This window comes from Abramis brama, assembly GCF_963993115.1.
Source record: "Abramis brama genome assembly, chromosome: 19".
Lineage (NCBI taxonomy): Eukaryota > Metazoa > Chordata > Actinopteri > Cypriniformes > Leuciscidae > Abramis > Abramis brama.
Window position 1 is genome coordinate 31,091,716 of NC_139981.1, and position 16,111 is coordinate 31,107,826.

The 16,111-nt window shown below is 37.7% G+C and overlaps 1 protein-coding gene across 1 annotated transcript in view; it reads left to right on the plus strand.

Annotated features, from left to right (window-relative positions):
* pkdcca (protein kinase domain containing, cytoplasmic a) overlaps nucleotides 1-15,698 on the plus strand; it is a 32,074-nt gene extending 16,376 nt beyond the window's left edge. Inside the window, exons 3-7 of the mRNA XM_084092833.1 lie at nucleotides 4,401-4,675; nucleotides 4,778-4,857; nucleotides 6,272-6,379; nucleotides 12,779-12,952; nucleotides 14,763-15,698. Coding sequence (XP_083948959.1) covers nucleotides 4,401-4,675; nucleotides 4,778-4,857; nucleotides 6,272-6,379; nucleotides 12,779-12,952; nucleotides 14,763-14,857 — 732 coding nt within the window. The 3' untranslated portion in view covers nucleotides 14,858-15,698. The remainder of the gene's footprint in view (nucleotides 1-4,400; nucleotides 4,676-4,777; nucleotides 4,858-6,271; nucleotides 6,380-12,778; nucleotides 12,953-14,762) is intronic.
* Nucleotides 15,699-16,111: the final 413 nt, after the last annotated feature.

Consider the following 16,111-nt stretch of genomic DNA (forward strand, 5'->3'; position numbering starts at 1 on the left):
TTTATTAGGCTCGCGTTTCAGAGTGATATTTCAGTCATATTGAATGAATTTCCAGTCTAGAACAATGAAACCCTTTTAATGAGAAAGAGGCAAGTTGTGACTTTATGTTCAGTGAATTAAGAGTTCCTGCTGTTGATTTTCTCATGGTTTTTATTGCCTCTTTAAGGCTTTTCTTGGCTTTCTCCTTTCATTTCTTACTATTTTTAAACATTTTATGCATTCCTTTATATATTTTACCCAGCTTTGAGGTTTTGAGAGTAACCTACTTGTGTGTTTTGTGTGTGTGTGAATGTTTCTGTCAGGTCTAGTCCTAATTAATTTCAGTCAGACCTTTGACAAAATGTGTGCAGGTTTTGGACACAATATGTGAAGTTTAATAGCGCACACAATTCTGATTTGTTTATTAAATATTTAAGGCTATCATTTAGCAAGTGATGAATTCTGGTATAGTGCATTTAAAGGAATAGTTCACCCAGAATTTTTTAATTCTGTCATCATTTACTCACCCTCATGCTGTTCCAAACCTGTATGAATTTCTTTCTTCTGCTGAAAACAAAAGAAGATATTTTTTTAAGAATGTTGGTAACCAGAAAGTTGAAGGACCCCATTGACTCTGTGGAAGTCAATGGGATCCATAAACTGTCTGGTTACCAACATTCTTCTAAATATCTTTTTTTGTGTTCAACAGAAGAAAGAAATTCATACAGGTTTGGAACAGCATGAGGGTGAGTAAATGATGACAGAATTAAAAAATTCTGGGTGAACTATTCCTTTATTATCAGAAACATCTACATTGGATGTCTTGGTAATGATGACACAACACAATACCAAAATACTTTCTAATAATGACTTATAAGTTATAACTAATAATATATAGGAAAAGAACAACATTTATTTGAAATAGAAATATTTTGTAACATTATTTATGTTTTTACTGAAGCTTTTGATCAATTTAATGCATCCTTGCTGAATAAAAAATATGTATTTCTTTCAATAACCCCCCGCCCCCCAACCATTTGAATTGCAAGTGCCAGAGACAGTAATATGCTGTATCTGAAATCACTCATAATTCACTTATTCGCTATTTACTATTTACTAAATGTGACAGTTTGCTAAATAGTTATGAGTGAGCAAAAATGTGTGAATTTGGACAGTTCTAAGCACAGCTGTGATGCACTATAAACACACGGCACATTGTGTATGAGTTTACGTAAGTGTTGCGTCCCAGATGAAAAGCTCTTGAATTCCAGTGTGACACTTCAGACTGAAGCATTTCCAAATATCAATAATTATTTTAATCAGATTGCAAGTTTTAGGATTTCATGCATTTTTTTTGCTGTTCAGACTCCAAACAACAGATTTGAGTAAACGGATTTGAGTCAGATATGCCCAAAGAAACTGATTAGCTGCCTGTCTGAACAAAGCCAAGTAGTTACGTTCATTCCACATGTTTGTAAATGCTAATGTGTCCTGTCCCTTTAAGACTGTCCTCTACAGTCACACTCTCTTTGCACTGCTGGCCTCCTCATGTGGAACAAAGCAGAAACACCCCAGCAATGCTTTAGCAACATTTGAATTGCGTATGAGACACTAATAGACTCTGGGGAGACTGTCGAATCCGTTGACTACCAAACAGCTCATTTAGGTCCAAAGCCATTTCCTCTGCGCGCTGACGAAAGCTTTTATTCCCTCTACATAATGCCGGGAGCGAAGACACATCCGTACACACATCAGGCCCTCGCCAGCTAAACGCAATTCAATACGTGACAAGCAAGCAAATGTTCACACTAGGGCTGCTTGATACATCAAAATAAAATCGATATTGTGATATGGCTTAGTGTCATTATTAAATCGTGATTTAATGAAATAAATATATGCTTTACTGGTCTCAGCAGTTTCAGACTGCATGTGTGTAAATGAACACGTGCTGCGCTTCATTCTGAAACCGGCAGCGCATCATTTTATTTGCTGGTAACCCTTCAAAAATTATGATTTACCATTTAAAAATTAAGATTTAAATATTAGTATTACAATTTTACAGTAAATACCATTATGGTAACAGTTTCTATGAAGTCCATGTTTATAATGAATTATAGCTCCATTTATAAGTAAGTATTACTATTTTATAAATATATTTATATAGACTCATTAAGACCTACACTGCATTATAAGAACAGTTATAGTTACAATTATATTATTTTTATAATTACTTATAAGTCATGCATTTTCTTTTTCAATGCGCATGTTCATAAAATAATAAAATTGTTCATTAAGTTGTGTATATTTTTATTTAATAATATTTACAATGAAATAATTTTTCAGCAACCCATCAAAATAAAAGCTTGATGGTTTAACATTTTAAAATGAAAGAATTTAAGACGTAAATATTAGTATTGTAATTTTACAGTAAAATAGTATTATTACAATGTTTTTCTTAATTTGTTTAATATCTTTATTTATTAAAAATCACAATAAAATAAGAATTATTTTATAGTCACATTGAATTGGTAAACAACATCAGCAATGTGGCGAATGAAAACTTTTCCCCAAATAATTCAGAACTCAAAAATGTCCTCAGAGTAAAAGTAATATTTTTTATTTATTTTTTATTATTTGTATTTTTTTATGCAGATGCATATCACCACACTCACTCTAGAATTATTAATCCTTTCCAAATATAGATACTCAAATTCCAGTATCGTTTCATATCGCAATATATAATCGCAATAAAAAATAAAATATTGCAATGTAATTTTTCCCAATATCCTGCAGCCCGTTCACACGTGTATGAATGGTACAAATGCTTACTGCATTCTTGAGGAAACCGAATCTGTTGTGGTGTTTTGGATGTCCTCGCCTCCCTTACAATGGCGTTCTCAATGGATTTACCAGAGCTACCGGTTGCCTACCACGTTAAGCAAGACACAAACACACACGCAGTCACACGGTGTGAGGGGGGCTGACCTTTCCCAGTAGTTGCTAATCCGGAGTGTATTAAAAGCAGCTTTTGTCTGTTGTGAAAGACGTGGGCAGTGTCTCCTCCACCCCCTCATCTCCTCTCTGTTTGTCTTCTCTTTTATGTTCTCCTCTCCTTCTTTGGGTTGCATTCACCCCTCTCACTCCTCTTTGCATCTCCGTCCTCCTCTTCTTTCCCTACGGCCAGCTAATCCTCTGAATTCTGCTCCTGAGAGCGTGGTAGATGAGAGTAGCTTGAATGCGAGGTGTACCAGCTGCCAGAGCTTCAGCCTCACTCCTCGTACCCTCACACACAATAAGGGGACTAATCCTCAAGTAACACACTCGTGCGCTCGCAGACATGCACATACACAACAGGCCTCACACACTCAAGTGGCTCTTTCAACGAGGAGCTTCCAGTGCCTGGAGACAGTCCATTTTGACAAGGTTTCGGGTAGACCTGATGGTCTCAAACAAGGAACACTAATTTGTCCAAACTTCTGGTGGTGCCTCACATTCAGTTGAATTCGTAATCTTTAATCAAGATAAATATAAGTAATTAACATACTGATGTATGATTAATCGGTTAATTCACTGAAAAATGAAATTTCTGTCATTTGATGAAATCCAAGTGGCAGCAACATCATTGCAACTTATAAGGTCCAGAAAGGTAGGAAAGACATTGTTAAAATAGTCCATGTGACTACAGTGGTTCAACCTTAATGTTATGAAGCGACGAGAATACTTTTTGTGCACAAAACCCCCCCAAAATAATGACTTTATTCAACAATCTCTTCTCTTCCACGTCATTCTCCTACGCAAGCTCCTGCGTCAGCATAACACGCATGTGTTGTGGTGTTCACGTGACCAGCGTCGACCAATAGTGAGGCGGCGTTCTGATGTAGAGCTAGGACGCGCAGCACTGTATACACTACGTCAACAACGTAGGAGAATGACGCCATGCCAACTACTGGCCTGACCGCAGAATACAGCGTTTTTAGTTTTTTTTCGCGAACCTGTGTGAACGAGGAACATTTTGTCAACATTGTCCCCTGGAAAAATGCAAAGGAAAAAGTTTTCTGTGTTTGGTACATCTTGTCGTGTGAACGTACTCTTAAACATAACCCTGACAATCAGCAGGAATTTTTATATTTGTGCATTTCTAGTTTTTTATATTCAGAGCCCTGTACATGAGATGCCAAATTAAATCTATGACATCATGGCCTCGAATTTAAGAATTTTCCATGACTTTATATTCAGTTGCTCTCTAGTTATAGTTATATAGTAGCCATGTTGTATTAATTCAGTCCCTCGATTTATTTTAGTTAAATCAATATTTTGTTTGTTTTCCCTGCATGTCATATGTGGGTTAGAGTTATTTATATGAATATACAACCTTTCTGTAATATATTCAATAATACAAAATAATATATTGCTCTCCGCAGATCTGTTTGAGTCTGATGAGGCTGCTGCATTATTTGTCCCACTCCCCGCTCGGGTCCGTCACACTGCTGGACTTCAGGCCACGACAGTTCGTTCTGGTGGGGGGAGTGTTGAAAGTGACCGACCTGGATGACGCCAGTGTTGAGGAGACGCCTTGCTCCCCGTCTTCTCCTTCAGACTGTCTCATGGAGTTCCCCGCACGCAACTTCACCCTCCCCTGCCACAAGGGCCGCTGTCAGGGTATCAACGAAAAGAGGAACCTCTACAATGCTTACAGGTGTGTGTTCATGGCCTGAGATCTGAGACAACTTGTGCTTTATTTGTGTATTTTAGGGTGTATTTAAGGTGAAATGTTGACATAGTTTTCCATATTTTCTAGATTTTTCTTCACCTACTTGTTACCTCACAGTGCCCCCTCGGCACTGAGACCCCTTCTGGACAAAATCGTCAACTCTACAGGTGAGTTTGATTTCACTACCCAAGTTCTGCTCTTATCCCTGCTGGTAAAAGCTGGTCATATCAACTCAGGGTGGTCAAGCTGGATTTGGTAGCTGGCCTAAGGTGGTCTGTCAGCCCAAAACTAGATCCAACAGATGGTAGTTTAGCTGATCAACCATCTAGACCAGTCCCGGACAGCGACATAGTGTCGGCCCAGATCCGGCCCACATCTGGTACACTTGGATTCCACACAGCCAGATCTGGGCCGACACTATGTCGCCGTCTGGGCTGGTTCTCAACCTTAAATAGGCTTACTCCAAGGCCCCCCTTCTCTCCAAATCAATACTGTAAGCCTTTTTTATTCACAAAAACATTTGTATTATTACCTTTCAACTCCATGTTATTATTTTTTAAACAAAATAAATTCAAGACAGATTTTAACCTTCAGTAGTCTTTTTTTGCAAACTTACCTTGCAAAAATGTCACTGCAGACATTCTTTACAACTTAAAAGTACTTACTCTGCTCAGTTATACAGTAACTTGGGCATTTTCACACTGGCAGTTTAGTTCGGAACGGGACACGGTTTGCATGAAAAATTGGTAATGTGAAAGCTGTAATGTGGACCCGGGTACCGAACCCGAGGCTACCTGAAAGAGATGAAAAATACAAAATACAAATGAAAGATAAAATCATTCTGAACGTGTGGAAACTCAGCGATCAGGCGGGTCAATGTCATTCTCTGTGAGAACAAGCTATTGTGTCTTTATTTGGAGTGTCTGATGCCCATGTGTACATAAACATCACTGATCCTCACAAACTCTCCAAGACGCGCTTCTTCGGCGAGCATCCCTTATAAAACAATCACAGTACATTAATTTAGACAACTACGCAAATATATTGAACTCTGTTAATGCGGAAATAAAATGTTATATTTTACAAATACAATACAAACTTATACTTAATTAAAACTTACATTTTTCCCTGCACCCCTAAAGTTGTTTAATGCATTCCTATATTTTTAGGAGTGTATGTGCTCCTTGTAAAAAGTAAACGTCTAGCCCTGCTCTTGACTCCTTTTTATAGAGGAGAATAAGTTTGTTCAAACATACAAACATTCCTCCTCTTCACATCCCAACATTTCTCTTTCTGTCCCTCAGCATGCCTTTTGTCTCTGGCCTTAATTCCTTTCCTGATGCGCTCTATCATCATGTTCATCAGTATAATGGCATGTCTGATAGCGTTTGAAATCTGTTTTTCTGGGACACAACAGTCCGTGAAGCCGCGGGTAGCGTGGGTGGCCCAGACTCGATCCTATCTTTCCCTCCCGGTGTCACGAAACGTCCACTTCAGCATCACTCCGTAGGAATGTTTTCTTAATGACGGAATGTAAACCGTTAATAGTTGAGTTGTTTATGCTGTATTAATGTGTTTCAGGAGAGCTGATATGGGGCACCGACGAGACTCTGGTTCACCTCGAAAAAGTGCTGGATATCTACAGAAACGGACATTACCTCAAGAATAACACGCAGGCATACAAAACAGGTGAGTGACCCAGACAGATACCAAAACACCTTGACCTTTGACATTACTGAACAATTTCAAATGACCAAAGTTTAGATGCTCATTCACAAATGCAGTTCTGTTGCAAAACCTAGCTAGACAGCATTTAAGGCAACATGGGCACTTCTAATACTGTTCAAAATGGGTGGCAGAAAAATTATTCTGCCTTGAAAGATATCTAACTTGGCAGCATATGTGCTTCACAGAGTTATGCATTCCCAGAATGCACTGCAATGAGATCATTCACTAATCCAAGGCAGGCAGAGTTGAGAGAAATGTGCACTATATTTAAATTTCAATGAATACGGAGCCGTTTAATTTAATTAAAATAGTTTAATTATTATTTTTACATTTTATAAATTACTTCCAGTTCTTACATGATTGATTTTTGTGCATCACTTTTTTAGCTTTGCAACATGTGCTAGCACCAAATTTACTGAAATCTCATCTGTGAGTTTTTTAAAAAGAGCTGTAAATTTACAGTCTAAAGTCAGCATAATATTTGTACAGATTAAGTTAAGTACAGTCAACACTCAGAGTTAAAACTTACTTTTTTTTTACTCTGTATTTTTGTCTTATTTTCAACAAAAGGTCTTCTGTTCTGAAACATTTATCAAAATTAAGTTTTTAAAGTTTTCTGCCAATGGGGTACACAAAATAAACTTAATTCAATGGGAAAACAAGCTGGCAGATGTTTATATCGTTTTAAACTCACTTAATTTTGGTTGATTTTTCAGAAAACAAGACTTAATATCTTAAGTCATTTTGCTTCTTAAGTAAATTGATCTTGATTTAAGGATGTTTAGATATTTGTCCCGGAAAACAAGACAGAAATATGTCACAAAAAAAAAAAGGTTTCATTAAGACCTAAGCCTGGGTTTCCCACTGGTAATTGTGGTGGTGTTCATGTGCTCATCTCGTAAATACCATCATTCTGAAACGACTAGAAGGCAGCAGAATCCTTGCAGTGAATGGGTTTCCTCAAATCTCCTGGAATTAACCAGTTGTTCAGTCAGCAGAGAGAGAGAGAGAGAGAGAGAGAGAGAGAGAGAGAGAGAGAGAGAGAGAGAGAGAGGGAGAATTTGTGTGTGCATGTAAGGACAAATGAGAGGAGATTTAGAAGATTAGAGTTTATATAACTGGTGAGCAGAGGGGCTGCTTACGTTCCTGACGGACAAAACAGCCATTTCAGCATGAAGCACCTCAGTCTCCTTCCTACTCGCTCCACCCGTTTTTAACATTTTGTCCCTATTCTCTTTTTCTTTCTTTGCTATCCCTCATGCTCCACTGGCAGTCTAAAGCAGACACTTGTTGACTGATGAGAGCGTTAAGCAAGAGAGGGCCATCTTCTCCAGAGAGATTTAACTGTTTCCACTCTCACTGCACCACCAGCTATCTTTGCTGTCTTTAGACTGTACATTTCATTTACAACAGTTTTGTGCTGCGTTAAGCTTATCATTTTGACGTTTAACTATAACTAACTAGAAAATTCACGCTTCATACCAATTTTGAAAAATACTATTTTATTCCATCACTTTTTTTGCAAACTACGCACATTTTTTAGTCTTGATGAAAGCCCTTCAGTACAATTTTATGAGAATGGCGAACATTCAATATCAGATTTGGTATGAATAGTTTTGCACAGGAAAAAAACAATTGCAAATATTTGTGACCCATGCTGGCAAAAGGAGTCGGAATGCGCACGGGATCATTTCGATCTACAGGCAAAACAAGTGAAAAATAGATTCTGGTCGATTTTGAGGTTTTCACAAAAATGAGTTCATTAAGCCCTCGTCTAGTGATCCCAATGCTCCAAATAGCAATTTAACATATAAAATTATCTTTATTTGTATGTTTTCTGAGAGGAGTACCTTTCCTTTGTCTATGAAAAATTATCTTACTCACGCTGAGATTCAAAATATCTGTCTTGGCGAGTATTCCCTCAAACATTATCTGTTATGTGAACGTTTGGGAAAAACATCTGATGTGTAGCATTCCGTGCGGTACAGTAGGTCTTAATATAGGCTGTCTGTTTCATTAATGTTAATCAAACAATTATGGTATCATTATCAAAAAAGTTGTATATATATTTTTTTCTTATATATTTTCTTATTATATGTGTGCCAAATTTGGTGTTATTACCAGAGCTTTTAACGTATGGTTGCTAGGTGATTTTGTTTTGGTATCTTAACTCGATTTTTCTCGAAAATTGACTTTGCTGACTCTATCGACTTCAAACAGGTGCAGCTCAGTCATTTTTGTCTGATTCCAACAAATCATACATCATTTGTATGAGAATGTGAAAAAAAATAAAAAAAATAATTGAAAATTTGCTCATTGGGACTTATTTTGCCAGCACGGGTCACATTTAAGTCATATCACGATAACAACTGGGCGGATATTTGGTCATTTTTATATTATTAGTCGATTGGCTACTTAATGTGTAAATGTGTAAAATACACTATAGTTCAAAGGTTTGTGGCTTTAAAGAAAATAATGTTGTTGTTTTTTTATCAGCAAGGACACATTAAAGTGATCAAAAATGACAGTAAAGACATTCATAATGCCACAAAAGATTTCTATTTAAGATAAATGTTGTTCTTTTCAACTTTCATCAAAGAATCCTGAAAATCCTGAAGAATCCTGCTTCACAATTTCCACAAAAATATTCCCAGCACATTGATCAGTCTTCAGCATTGATAATAATAATAAATCATCATATTAAAATGATTTCTGAAGGATCCTGTGACACTAAAGACTAGAGTAATGATGGAATGAATTACATTTTAAAATATATTAAAATAGAAAAGTTATTTTAAATTTTAGTGATATTTCACAGAAAAATTGCACACTGAGTCCGAAGTTTTCGCATGTTAAAAAATAAATACGACCTCACATTGTGTCTATCACGTTTACACACTGCCTCCGAAACTTTCATCCGTCATAAAAAAAAATCGGATTGGGTTCGATTGTCTGCGTTTTTCGCATCCGTAGCAAGCATTTTGAGATGTGTTTTGACAATTCAGAGCCAACGAATTACAAATACGATTATGTCCGACTCAGTGTGCAAGGACCAGCATTATATCAGCCATTCTACTCTCTAGTCTAGGTAATGGGGAATAAATGGGATCGGCTAATATTTAAAGTGTCATGTAACGTTCTTGTGAACAGGCCTTCGTAATCTCCAGTCCAGTCCAGCGGGCAGTACACTGACTGGACCTGTCTCTGCACTGCCTGGTGTTTTAGCTCTTCTTGTAAAACAGGGTCCTATGGCAGCACTGTGAGTTTGCATGGATACATACAGGGCTTCCCTACGGAATTCACTCCTGCCCAACACGCATTAAAAGCCCAGCATGGCTCTGGCTGACTACATCAACTTCCCTCTCATTCCTCCTGCGTCTTACAGGAACATTCAAAGACAGCGAGCGCTCCATAAAGCATTAATTAGGGCAATAAAGAGTCTAATAGTTGCTCTTATTTACTGGCTTCTTGCTCCACTTAGTTGCCTCGTGCGTCCCTCCCTCTCCTCACTCTTCAGAAAGACCTCATCGAGGCAGCTTGCCCAGTCACCTTCATTCAAAGCCCTGCTTTCCAGGAGAAACAGTGAATCACGTCAGTAAAGCCCATCCAGCCATATCCCTGAAGAGCAAGAGAGGGAAAATGAGACTCAGAGATTCCGACATTTATGGCCTAGTAGTCGGGAGGGACGTTTGTAATACACAGTTAGCTCGAGTCTTTTAAAGGCTCTTCTCCTTTTATCAGGCCCATTGTCACAGTGCTGTGAATGAGGCCTTGAGTTTACGTTACAACCTTCTCCAAGAGCATAAAAAAACGAGTAAAACTCTCCAAACCATCCGAGACACTATCCAGAAGCATTTACAAACCTCACAGCGGTGCAGCAGTCATATTGACAGCTCTATGCCGATATATCCTGTCCACAAAATGGATTACCATGGGATCGTTTTTCCGAATACATGACCACATTGTCAGCATATTTGCCAAAGGCATGCAGTCCATGACAGTGTATCCATCGCTATTCCGCTTCCAATCACCACAATGTCAAAGAGCCACGGTTGGATTGTGAAAACGCAGACTGGCTGTGTTTCAGCGCGGTTGGCGTGAAATCAAAGCTGTCCTTCAACGGTCTTTAACGGTCATACTAACGGTGCATTAGCATGAAAAAGAGGAACGTCACGAAGTACTGTCGTCACCTCGGCTTGAGGATCTTAGATGAGTAAGTGATGCAGGTTTGCTTGCTGGGTCTTGTCACGGGCGCTAGCAGAGCACTGCGTTCAGATGCTTTTGGAAGAGGAGGAAATTCCATCAAAAATAAGATACAAATACAGACCTCTTTCCCAGCTAACAAAAGAATGTTTCCCATTTGGTAGTGAATAAATGTTCAAAACATCCAGTTATTAAATGTTTTAAAGACATTTTTTTATTGGTTACGTGAACGTTAAGGAAACATTCCATTTTATTAAAACAATTTATCCAACTATTTTGTCCAACTAAAACAATTTATATAATGTCTCAGTGTCTGAGACGTAATCAATCATCTTTTTAAGATTATATCTAGGGCTGCAAAACTAATCGCAACTAAAATAAAAGTTTGTGTTTGCCTATATATGTGTGTGTACTGTGTATAATTATGTTGTATATATATATAAATACACACACATGCATGTATATATTTAATTAATATTTGCATGTATATACTGTATATATATTTATATATAATTTATATTATTTATAAATATAAATATTTTATATATAAATAACACTTTTTTCAATTTTTCATTTTTAAATATATACATGCGTGTGTGTATATACAAAATAATTATACACAGCGCACACACATATATTATGTAAACACAAACTTTTATTTTGGATGCGTTTATCACAATCATTTCACAGCCCTAGATATATCACTGATTTTTAAGAACAATACTAAAGACCAGATAACTTTGAACAAACGTTCTATTAATGTTATTAGAAGAATGTTTGTTCATAACCTTGCCAGATGTTCCCTGTTAGCTGGGTCGATGTTACTCGCAAAGTCTTACTGTGGTTAGTGTCTGTTTGCCTTTTCAGCAAATCAGTTGAAGGCAAACGGGACATCATGTTATTAATATTCATCTTACTGTATAATGTCACACACACATTTTTCAGATTTTTCCTACGCGCCCGTTTTCCCCAACTTGAGCTCCTCGCAGCTGTTGAATTCATACGGACAGCAACATTTATTCTTTCTCTCATCTGAGAGAGAGCAGCTGCCCGTTCACTAATGTAATGTCATACGTTCAGTATTACAAACAGTATGTTGTGTTAATGTGAATCACATCTTGTAATGTTGACTTGATACAACATGACCGAGACGAGAAACAGACAGCTGCACATTTTTATGACTAAAAACACACTTCTGTGATCTGGCCATCAGTGAATGTTGGCAGCGGTACAGTGTCTGTTCTCATTAGTTACTCTCCACGTCTCAACTCACGCCTCTACCGTACACGTTACTCCATTACGTTGCAACATTCCATTTACATTGCAACATTTTCTTAATCACAATTATCCCCTCTAATTCTCATTACAGTAACCTAACAAATCTTTGATTTGTAAACATTGACACAATGTTATGTGGGTTTGGAAGCCTGGCATTGGTTTCTTTATCTCAGCGATGGACTGCAGTGTTGAAGAGTTGACAGGCAGTGCAGAGATAAGCGACAGAACGAGATGAATGTGTGGGAGGGACAGCGTTAGTTTCATTTTCTTTTGGCCGTCACTCCTCAAGTCTCCCTCTATTCATCTGCCGTTTTCTCTTTTTATCTACTTCCCTCTTTCTCTTGGGTTTCCTCTGCCTGTGACTGTCCGCGACGGAGGCATTTATTGTGCTCGGGGTCACGTTGGGTGGTGTTTGAAATGTGTGTGAGTGAATTTCTGGAGGAAGTGATAAATAAAGGAGAAATCAAAAGACACATGTCAAACTCTGACTAACAACAGCCTGAAGACTCTCTCCGTCAAAGAACAAGACACCCCCTGTGTTAACACAATAAAGGAGCTTGTGTTGCTGTGTGCTGAGCTCCTATGCACTCGCACACACACACACTATGCTTTTCTTGGACAGTTGCAATGTGTTTGATTTATTGAGCAGTGTGTGTCAGTGCTGTCATGGGGGCTGTCAGATTTTGGCCAGAAACCATTGAACATGAAAGATTTACTTACTTATGATTGACATTCAGAACAGTAGCAATATTTTAAATATAAAAAAATAAAAAAAATAAAAAAAAAAAATAAAATAAATAAAGTGGTTTACTATCTGGCCATTTCCCATAAATAACAACTATTTATAACCAGTATTTATGACTTTCTCTCTTTTGGCAGAGTATAAGCGTGTGTTAGATGCCTCAATAGCAGCAGAGAACTACCGCTGCTGGCCGTCCTATCAGCACGACGGATGCCTGCTGTCAGTCTTCAGCGTTCACGAAGCTATCGACGTGTGTGAGAGCCACGTCCAGTGCCGGGCCTTCGTCTTGACCAACCAGAGCACGTGGACAGGTAAAGTTGCCAAGTGTCGCACTGTTTAAATATGTGTAGCTCAGCTTAGTACATTCATACCAACTATCCAGCTCATTTTTACAATGCAGTAGTAAGATATTTTCTGCGAATGTCCAAAACTTGCACTATAGGTAAATAACTAAAAGAATAACAAAGAGCAGTAAATGGTAAAACTATTTGCGTTGCTGATCGGCTTGATTCATGGCTTATAATGTTTTAACAAAGACCTTTTAAAATACCTATGGGAAAAATGAATGGAAAAAATATTCCCGGAGCGGAACCAACTCAGATGAAAAAGTGGACGGACACTAATGGACTTAATTGGAGGATCACAGCACTATCTACTAACTCTCTATTCACACTCAAACTCTATTAAATGCAATTGTGAATCAAGTCTGTCTATCTGTTTGTTGCACTGAGTTGCTGCCTATGTAGAGTGTTTCAGACCTGTGAAGATCCATTTCAGTTAGGATGCCTTAGACAGCTGCCTATGTAGACAGTAGACAGCATGGCAGCTCACTAGATTTTTGGAAAAAAGCCATTATAGTTTATAGTGTTAATGTAAATATGTGTGTGGATTCGTGTGAATGTACGTGATAAATGTCCTCGCCTCGTTTATAAATCGTGACACACAACAACCGCATATAGACCAGCACTTCTCAACTGCTTGAGATCTGTTCTTATAGCCAAGTGGAACATTTCATGGCGGAATGAAAGTAAAGACAAATAGGACAATAGCTGACATAGAGAAGAAATATAGAGCTATAAAATCAATTTGGATATCATAGCTCAGATTATTTCGTCTTGGATGAGAGATGAGAAATTCATATTGAAATCACTGACTTCATCGTGACAAATCTGAGGAGGATGTGAGACATTTTCTAGATTGCTTGTAAATCTTTAGAGGAGACATGTGAGATTATTGCTTAATTTTGTCATGAGAAACATCTGAGAAGGAGGTAGGGGTTGCAAAGACTAGTTGACTTTAATGTTCTGCCATGACACTTTAAGCTTGACGTCGACTAGTCGCTGATCATGACCTATAGAGGGCGCAACAGGATGAGAAATATTTTAAGTCCACTTTATGCTCTGTTTCCAACAGTTAAAATGACAACTAAAGGTGTACTCCGAGAGCGCTCCACAAGATATGTTTGATAATACCATCTGGATGCTCAAAATTGATCGGCTGAATGCACGTTTTAAACAGCTTATTGTAGACGTGAGTTAATCACTGTTCTAAACTCTGAAGTCGTTCAACCCCTAGAAGGAGGTTCTCCTTTTAAACTCATTACTGTCTAAAAGAGAACAGATATTGAGTTTTCATTTGTCAAGATTATTCCCTCTTGTTTTTGATGTCAAAATCAACAGTATTTTGGCTCAAATGTATCCAACACCTTGGCAGAATCCAGCTTTATTACATGGTATTAAAGTGGAGTCACATTAGCAAATTTTTTGCAAGCAAAAAAGAAAATAGCGTAGTGATGTATGAAGCACAGCTCACACAGAAGTCACTTTCTGTTGGTCAGCGCAGCAAATCGGTGTAATTAACTTGAACCTGTTGTGAAATCAGAGTGGGCAGATCTTATGTCATCATGTGAAATTCCCAATCATGATGATTCCTATTGAAATGACTGGATTTCACCCACAATAAATCGAAGAACAATGGGAAACATGACCGCACCTGTGGCGTAGATCCACAGCACTCTCATGTTTCTCTTCCTCCCACGTCCTGTTTCTCACATCCTATTCACGTCTGCTGTTTTGTAGCAGGAAATGTCCATTCTCTCACACACAGTTTTGATCTCTGCAGGTCATCAGCTTGTGCTCTTCAAAACCGGAGCATCCAGCATGAGCGCGGCTCCAGGGAAACTCTCGTACATACGCCTGGGAGCCGCTGAGAGCTGAGATGAGAGTCAGCTTCTTCTGATCGGCTCGTGTGCTGTCTTCCCCTCAGGACTCGAGGAGGACGCCGACAGAGAAAGTTGTATTTTCTCTTGAAGACTCCTTCAGGAGGAGGTCAGCTGTGTGCAATACTGCCTCTCTGAACCTGGGATTGGACTGTGAATGTGTTTGTGTATCTAACAGAGATGCAGAGAGGCTGTTTATGCTTGTCCCAGCAACATATGTCAGTATTTCTTTCTCTCCATCTGTCATTCTTGCTCTTTCTGTTTTTGCCCACACATAATCCTCCTTTATTTGCTCTGATATCCAGCACTTTGTTTTCCATTTGAATCAGGGTTTATTTGTTGAGCTTTTAAAAGCATTTGCTTTGAGTTTTGAAATCTTTTCAAATATTTGCTCTTGTAAAACAAATTCTTCCGACAATTGATGTCCAAATGTTCACCTAGACCAGTCTAAACAAGTAATTTATTGGTTTAATGAATGAAAACGCCTCTTTTAAATTAGCAACAGATCAGCAACAAATCTGGAAATTTCTATTTCAATCATTTCTATTTTTCTTTGTTCTTGTCATTAAAGCTTTTCATGTTCTGTTTTGAATTTGAATATTATTTTCAATGGCAGAATGTAATGACCCATTCGAGAGGTTAATTGTGGTACTTGACTGTTAGACGGTGGTTAGTCAGCCAATCCCCTTGTGGTGCGATAAAGTTTCCCAAGGAAATGTCGATCTGTTACTTGACAGGTGAAGGAGTTGGAGAGGTTTCTGCTTTCAGTGAAAGCACTTATGGTTGTGTTGTATATGAGAGTGATATTTTTATATGGAAAAATTAAAGTCATGTGACTTAAAACTGTGTCTTGGTCATTTTTGTGTGTGATAATATATTCAGAGTCAGACTGTTGAAACTGGAATATGAACTTTAGGGCATAGAACATTTGTTATAACATTATAAATGGATCACATGGGGAACAATATTAAAGCAATTGTATCATACAGTTTTTAAAAAAAAACACATTTTTAATATTTCTCAATATCTCTGCAGTATTTGAATCTCTATACTACTGTTCAAAAATGTAAGCTCAGTAAGATTTTATGAATTTATTTTTAAAATTAATTATTACATATATTTAGCAAGGATACATTAAACAATCAAAAGAGACAAAGACATTATAATGTTATAAAAGTTTTCTATTTCGGATAAATGCTGTTTTGTTTTGTTTTTTTATCTTTCCATTCATCCAAGAATCCAGAAAAAAATA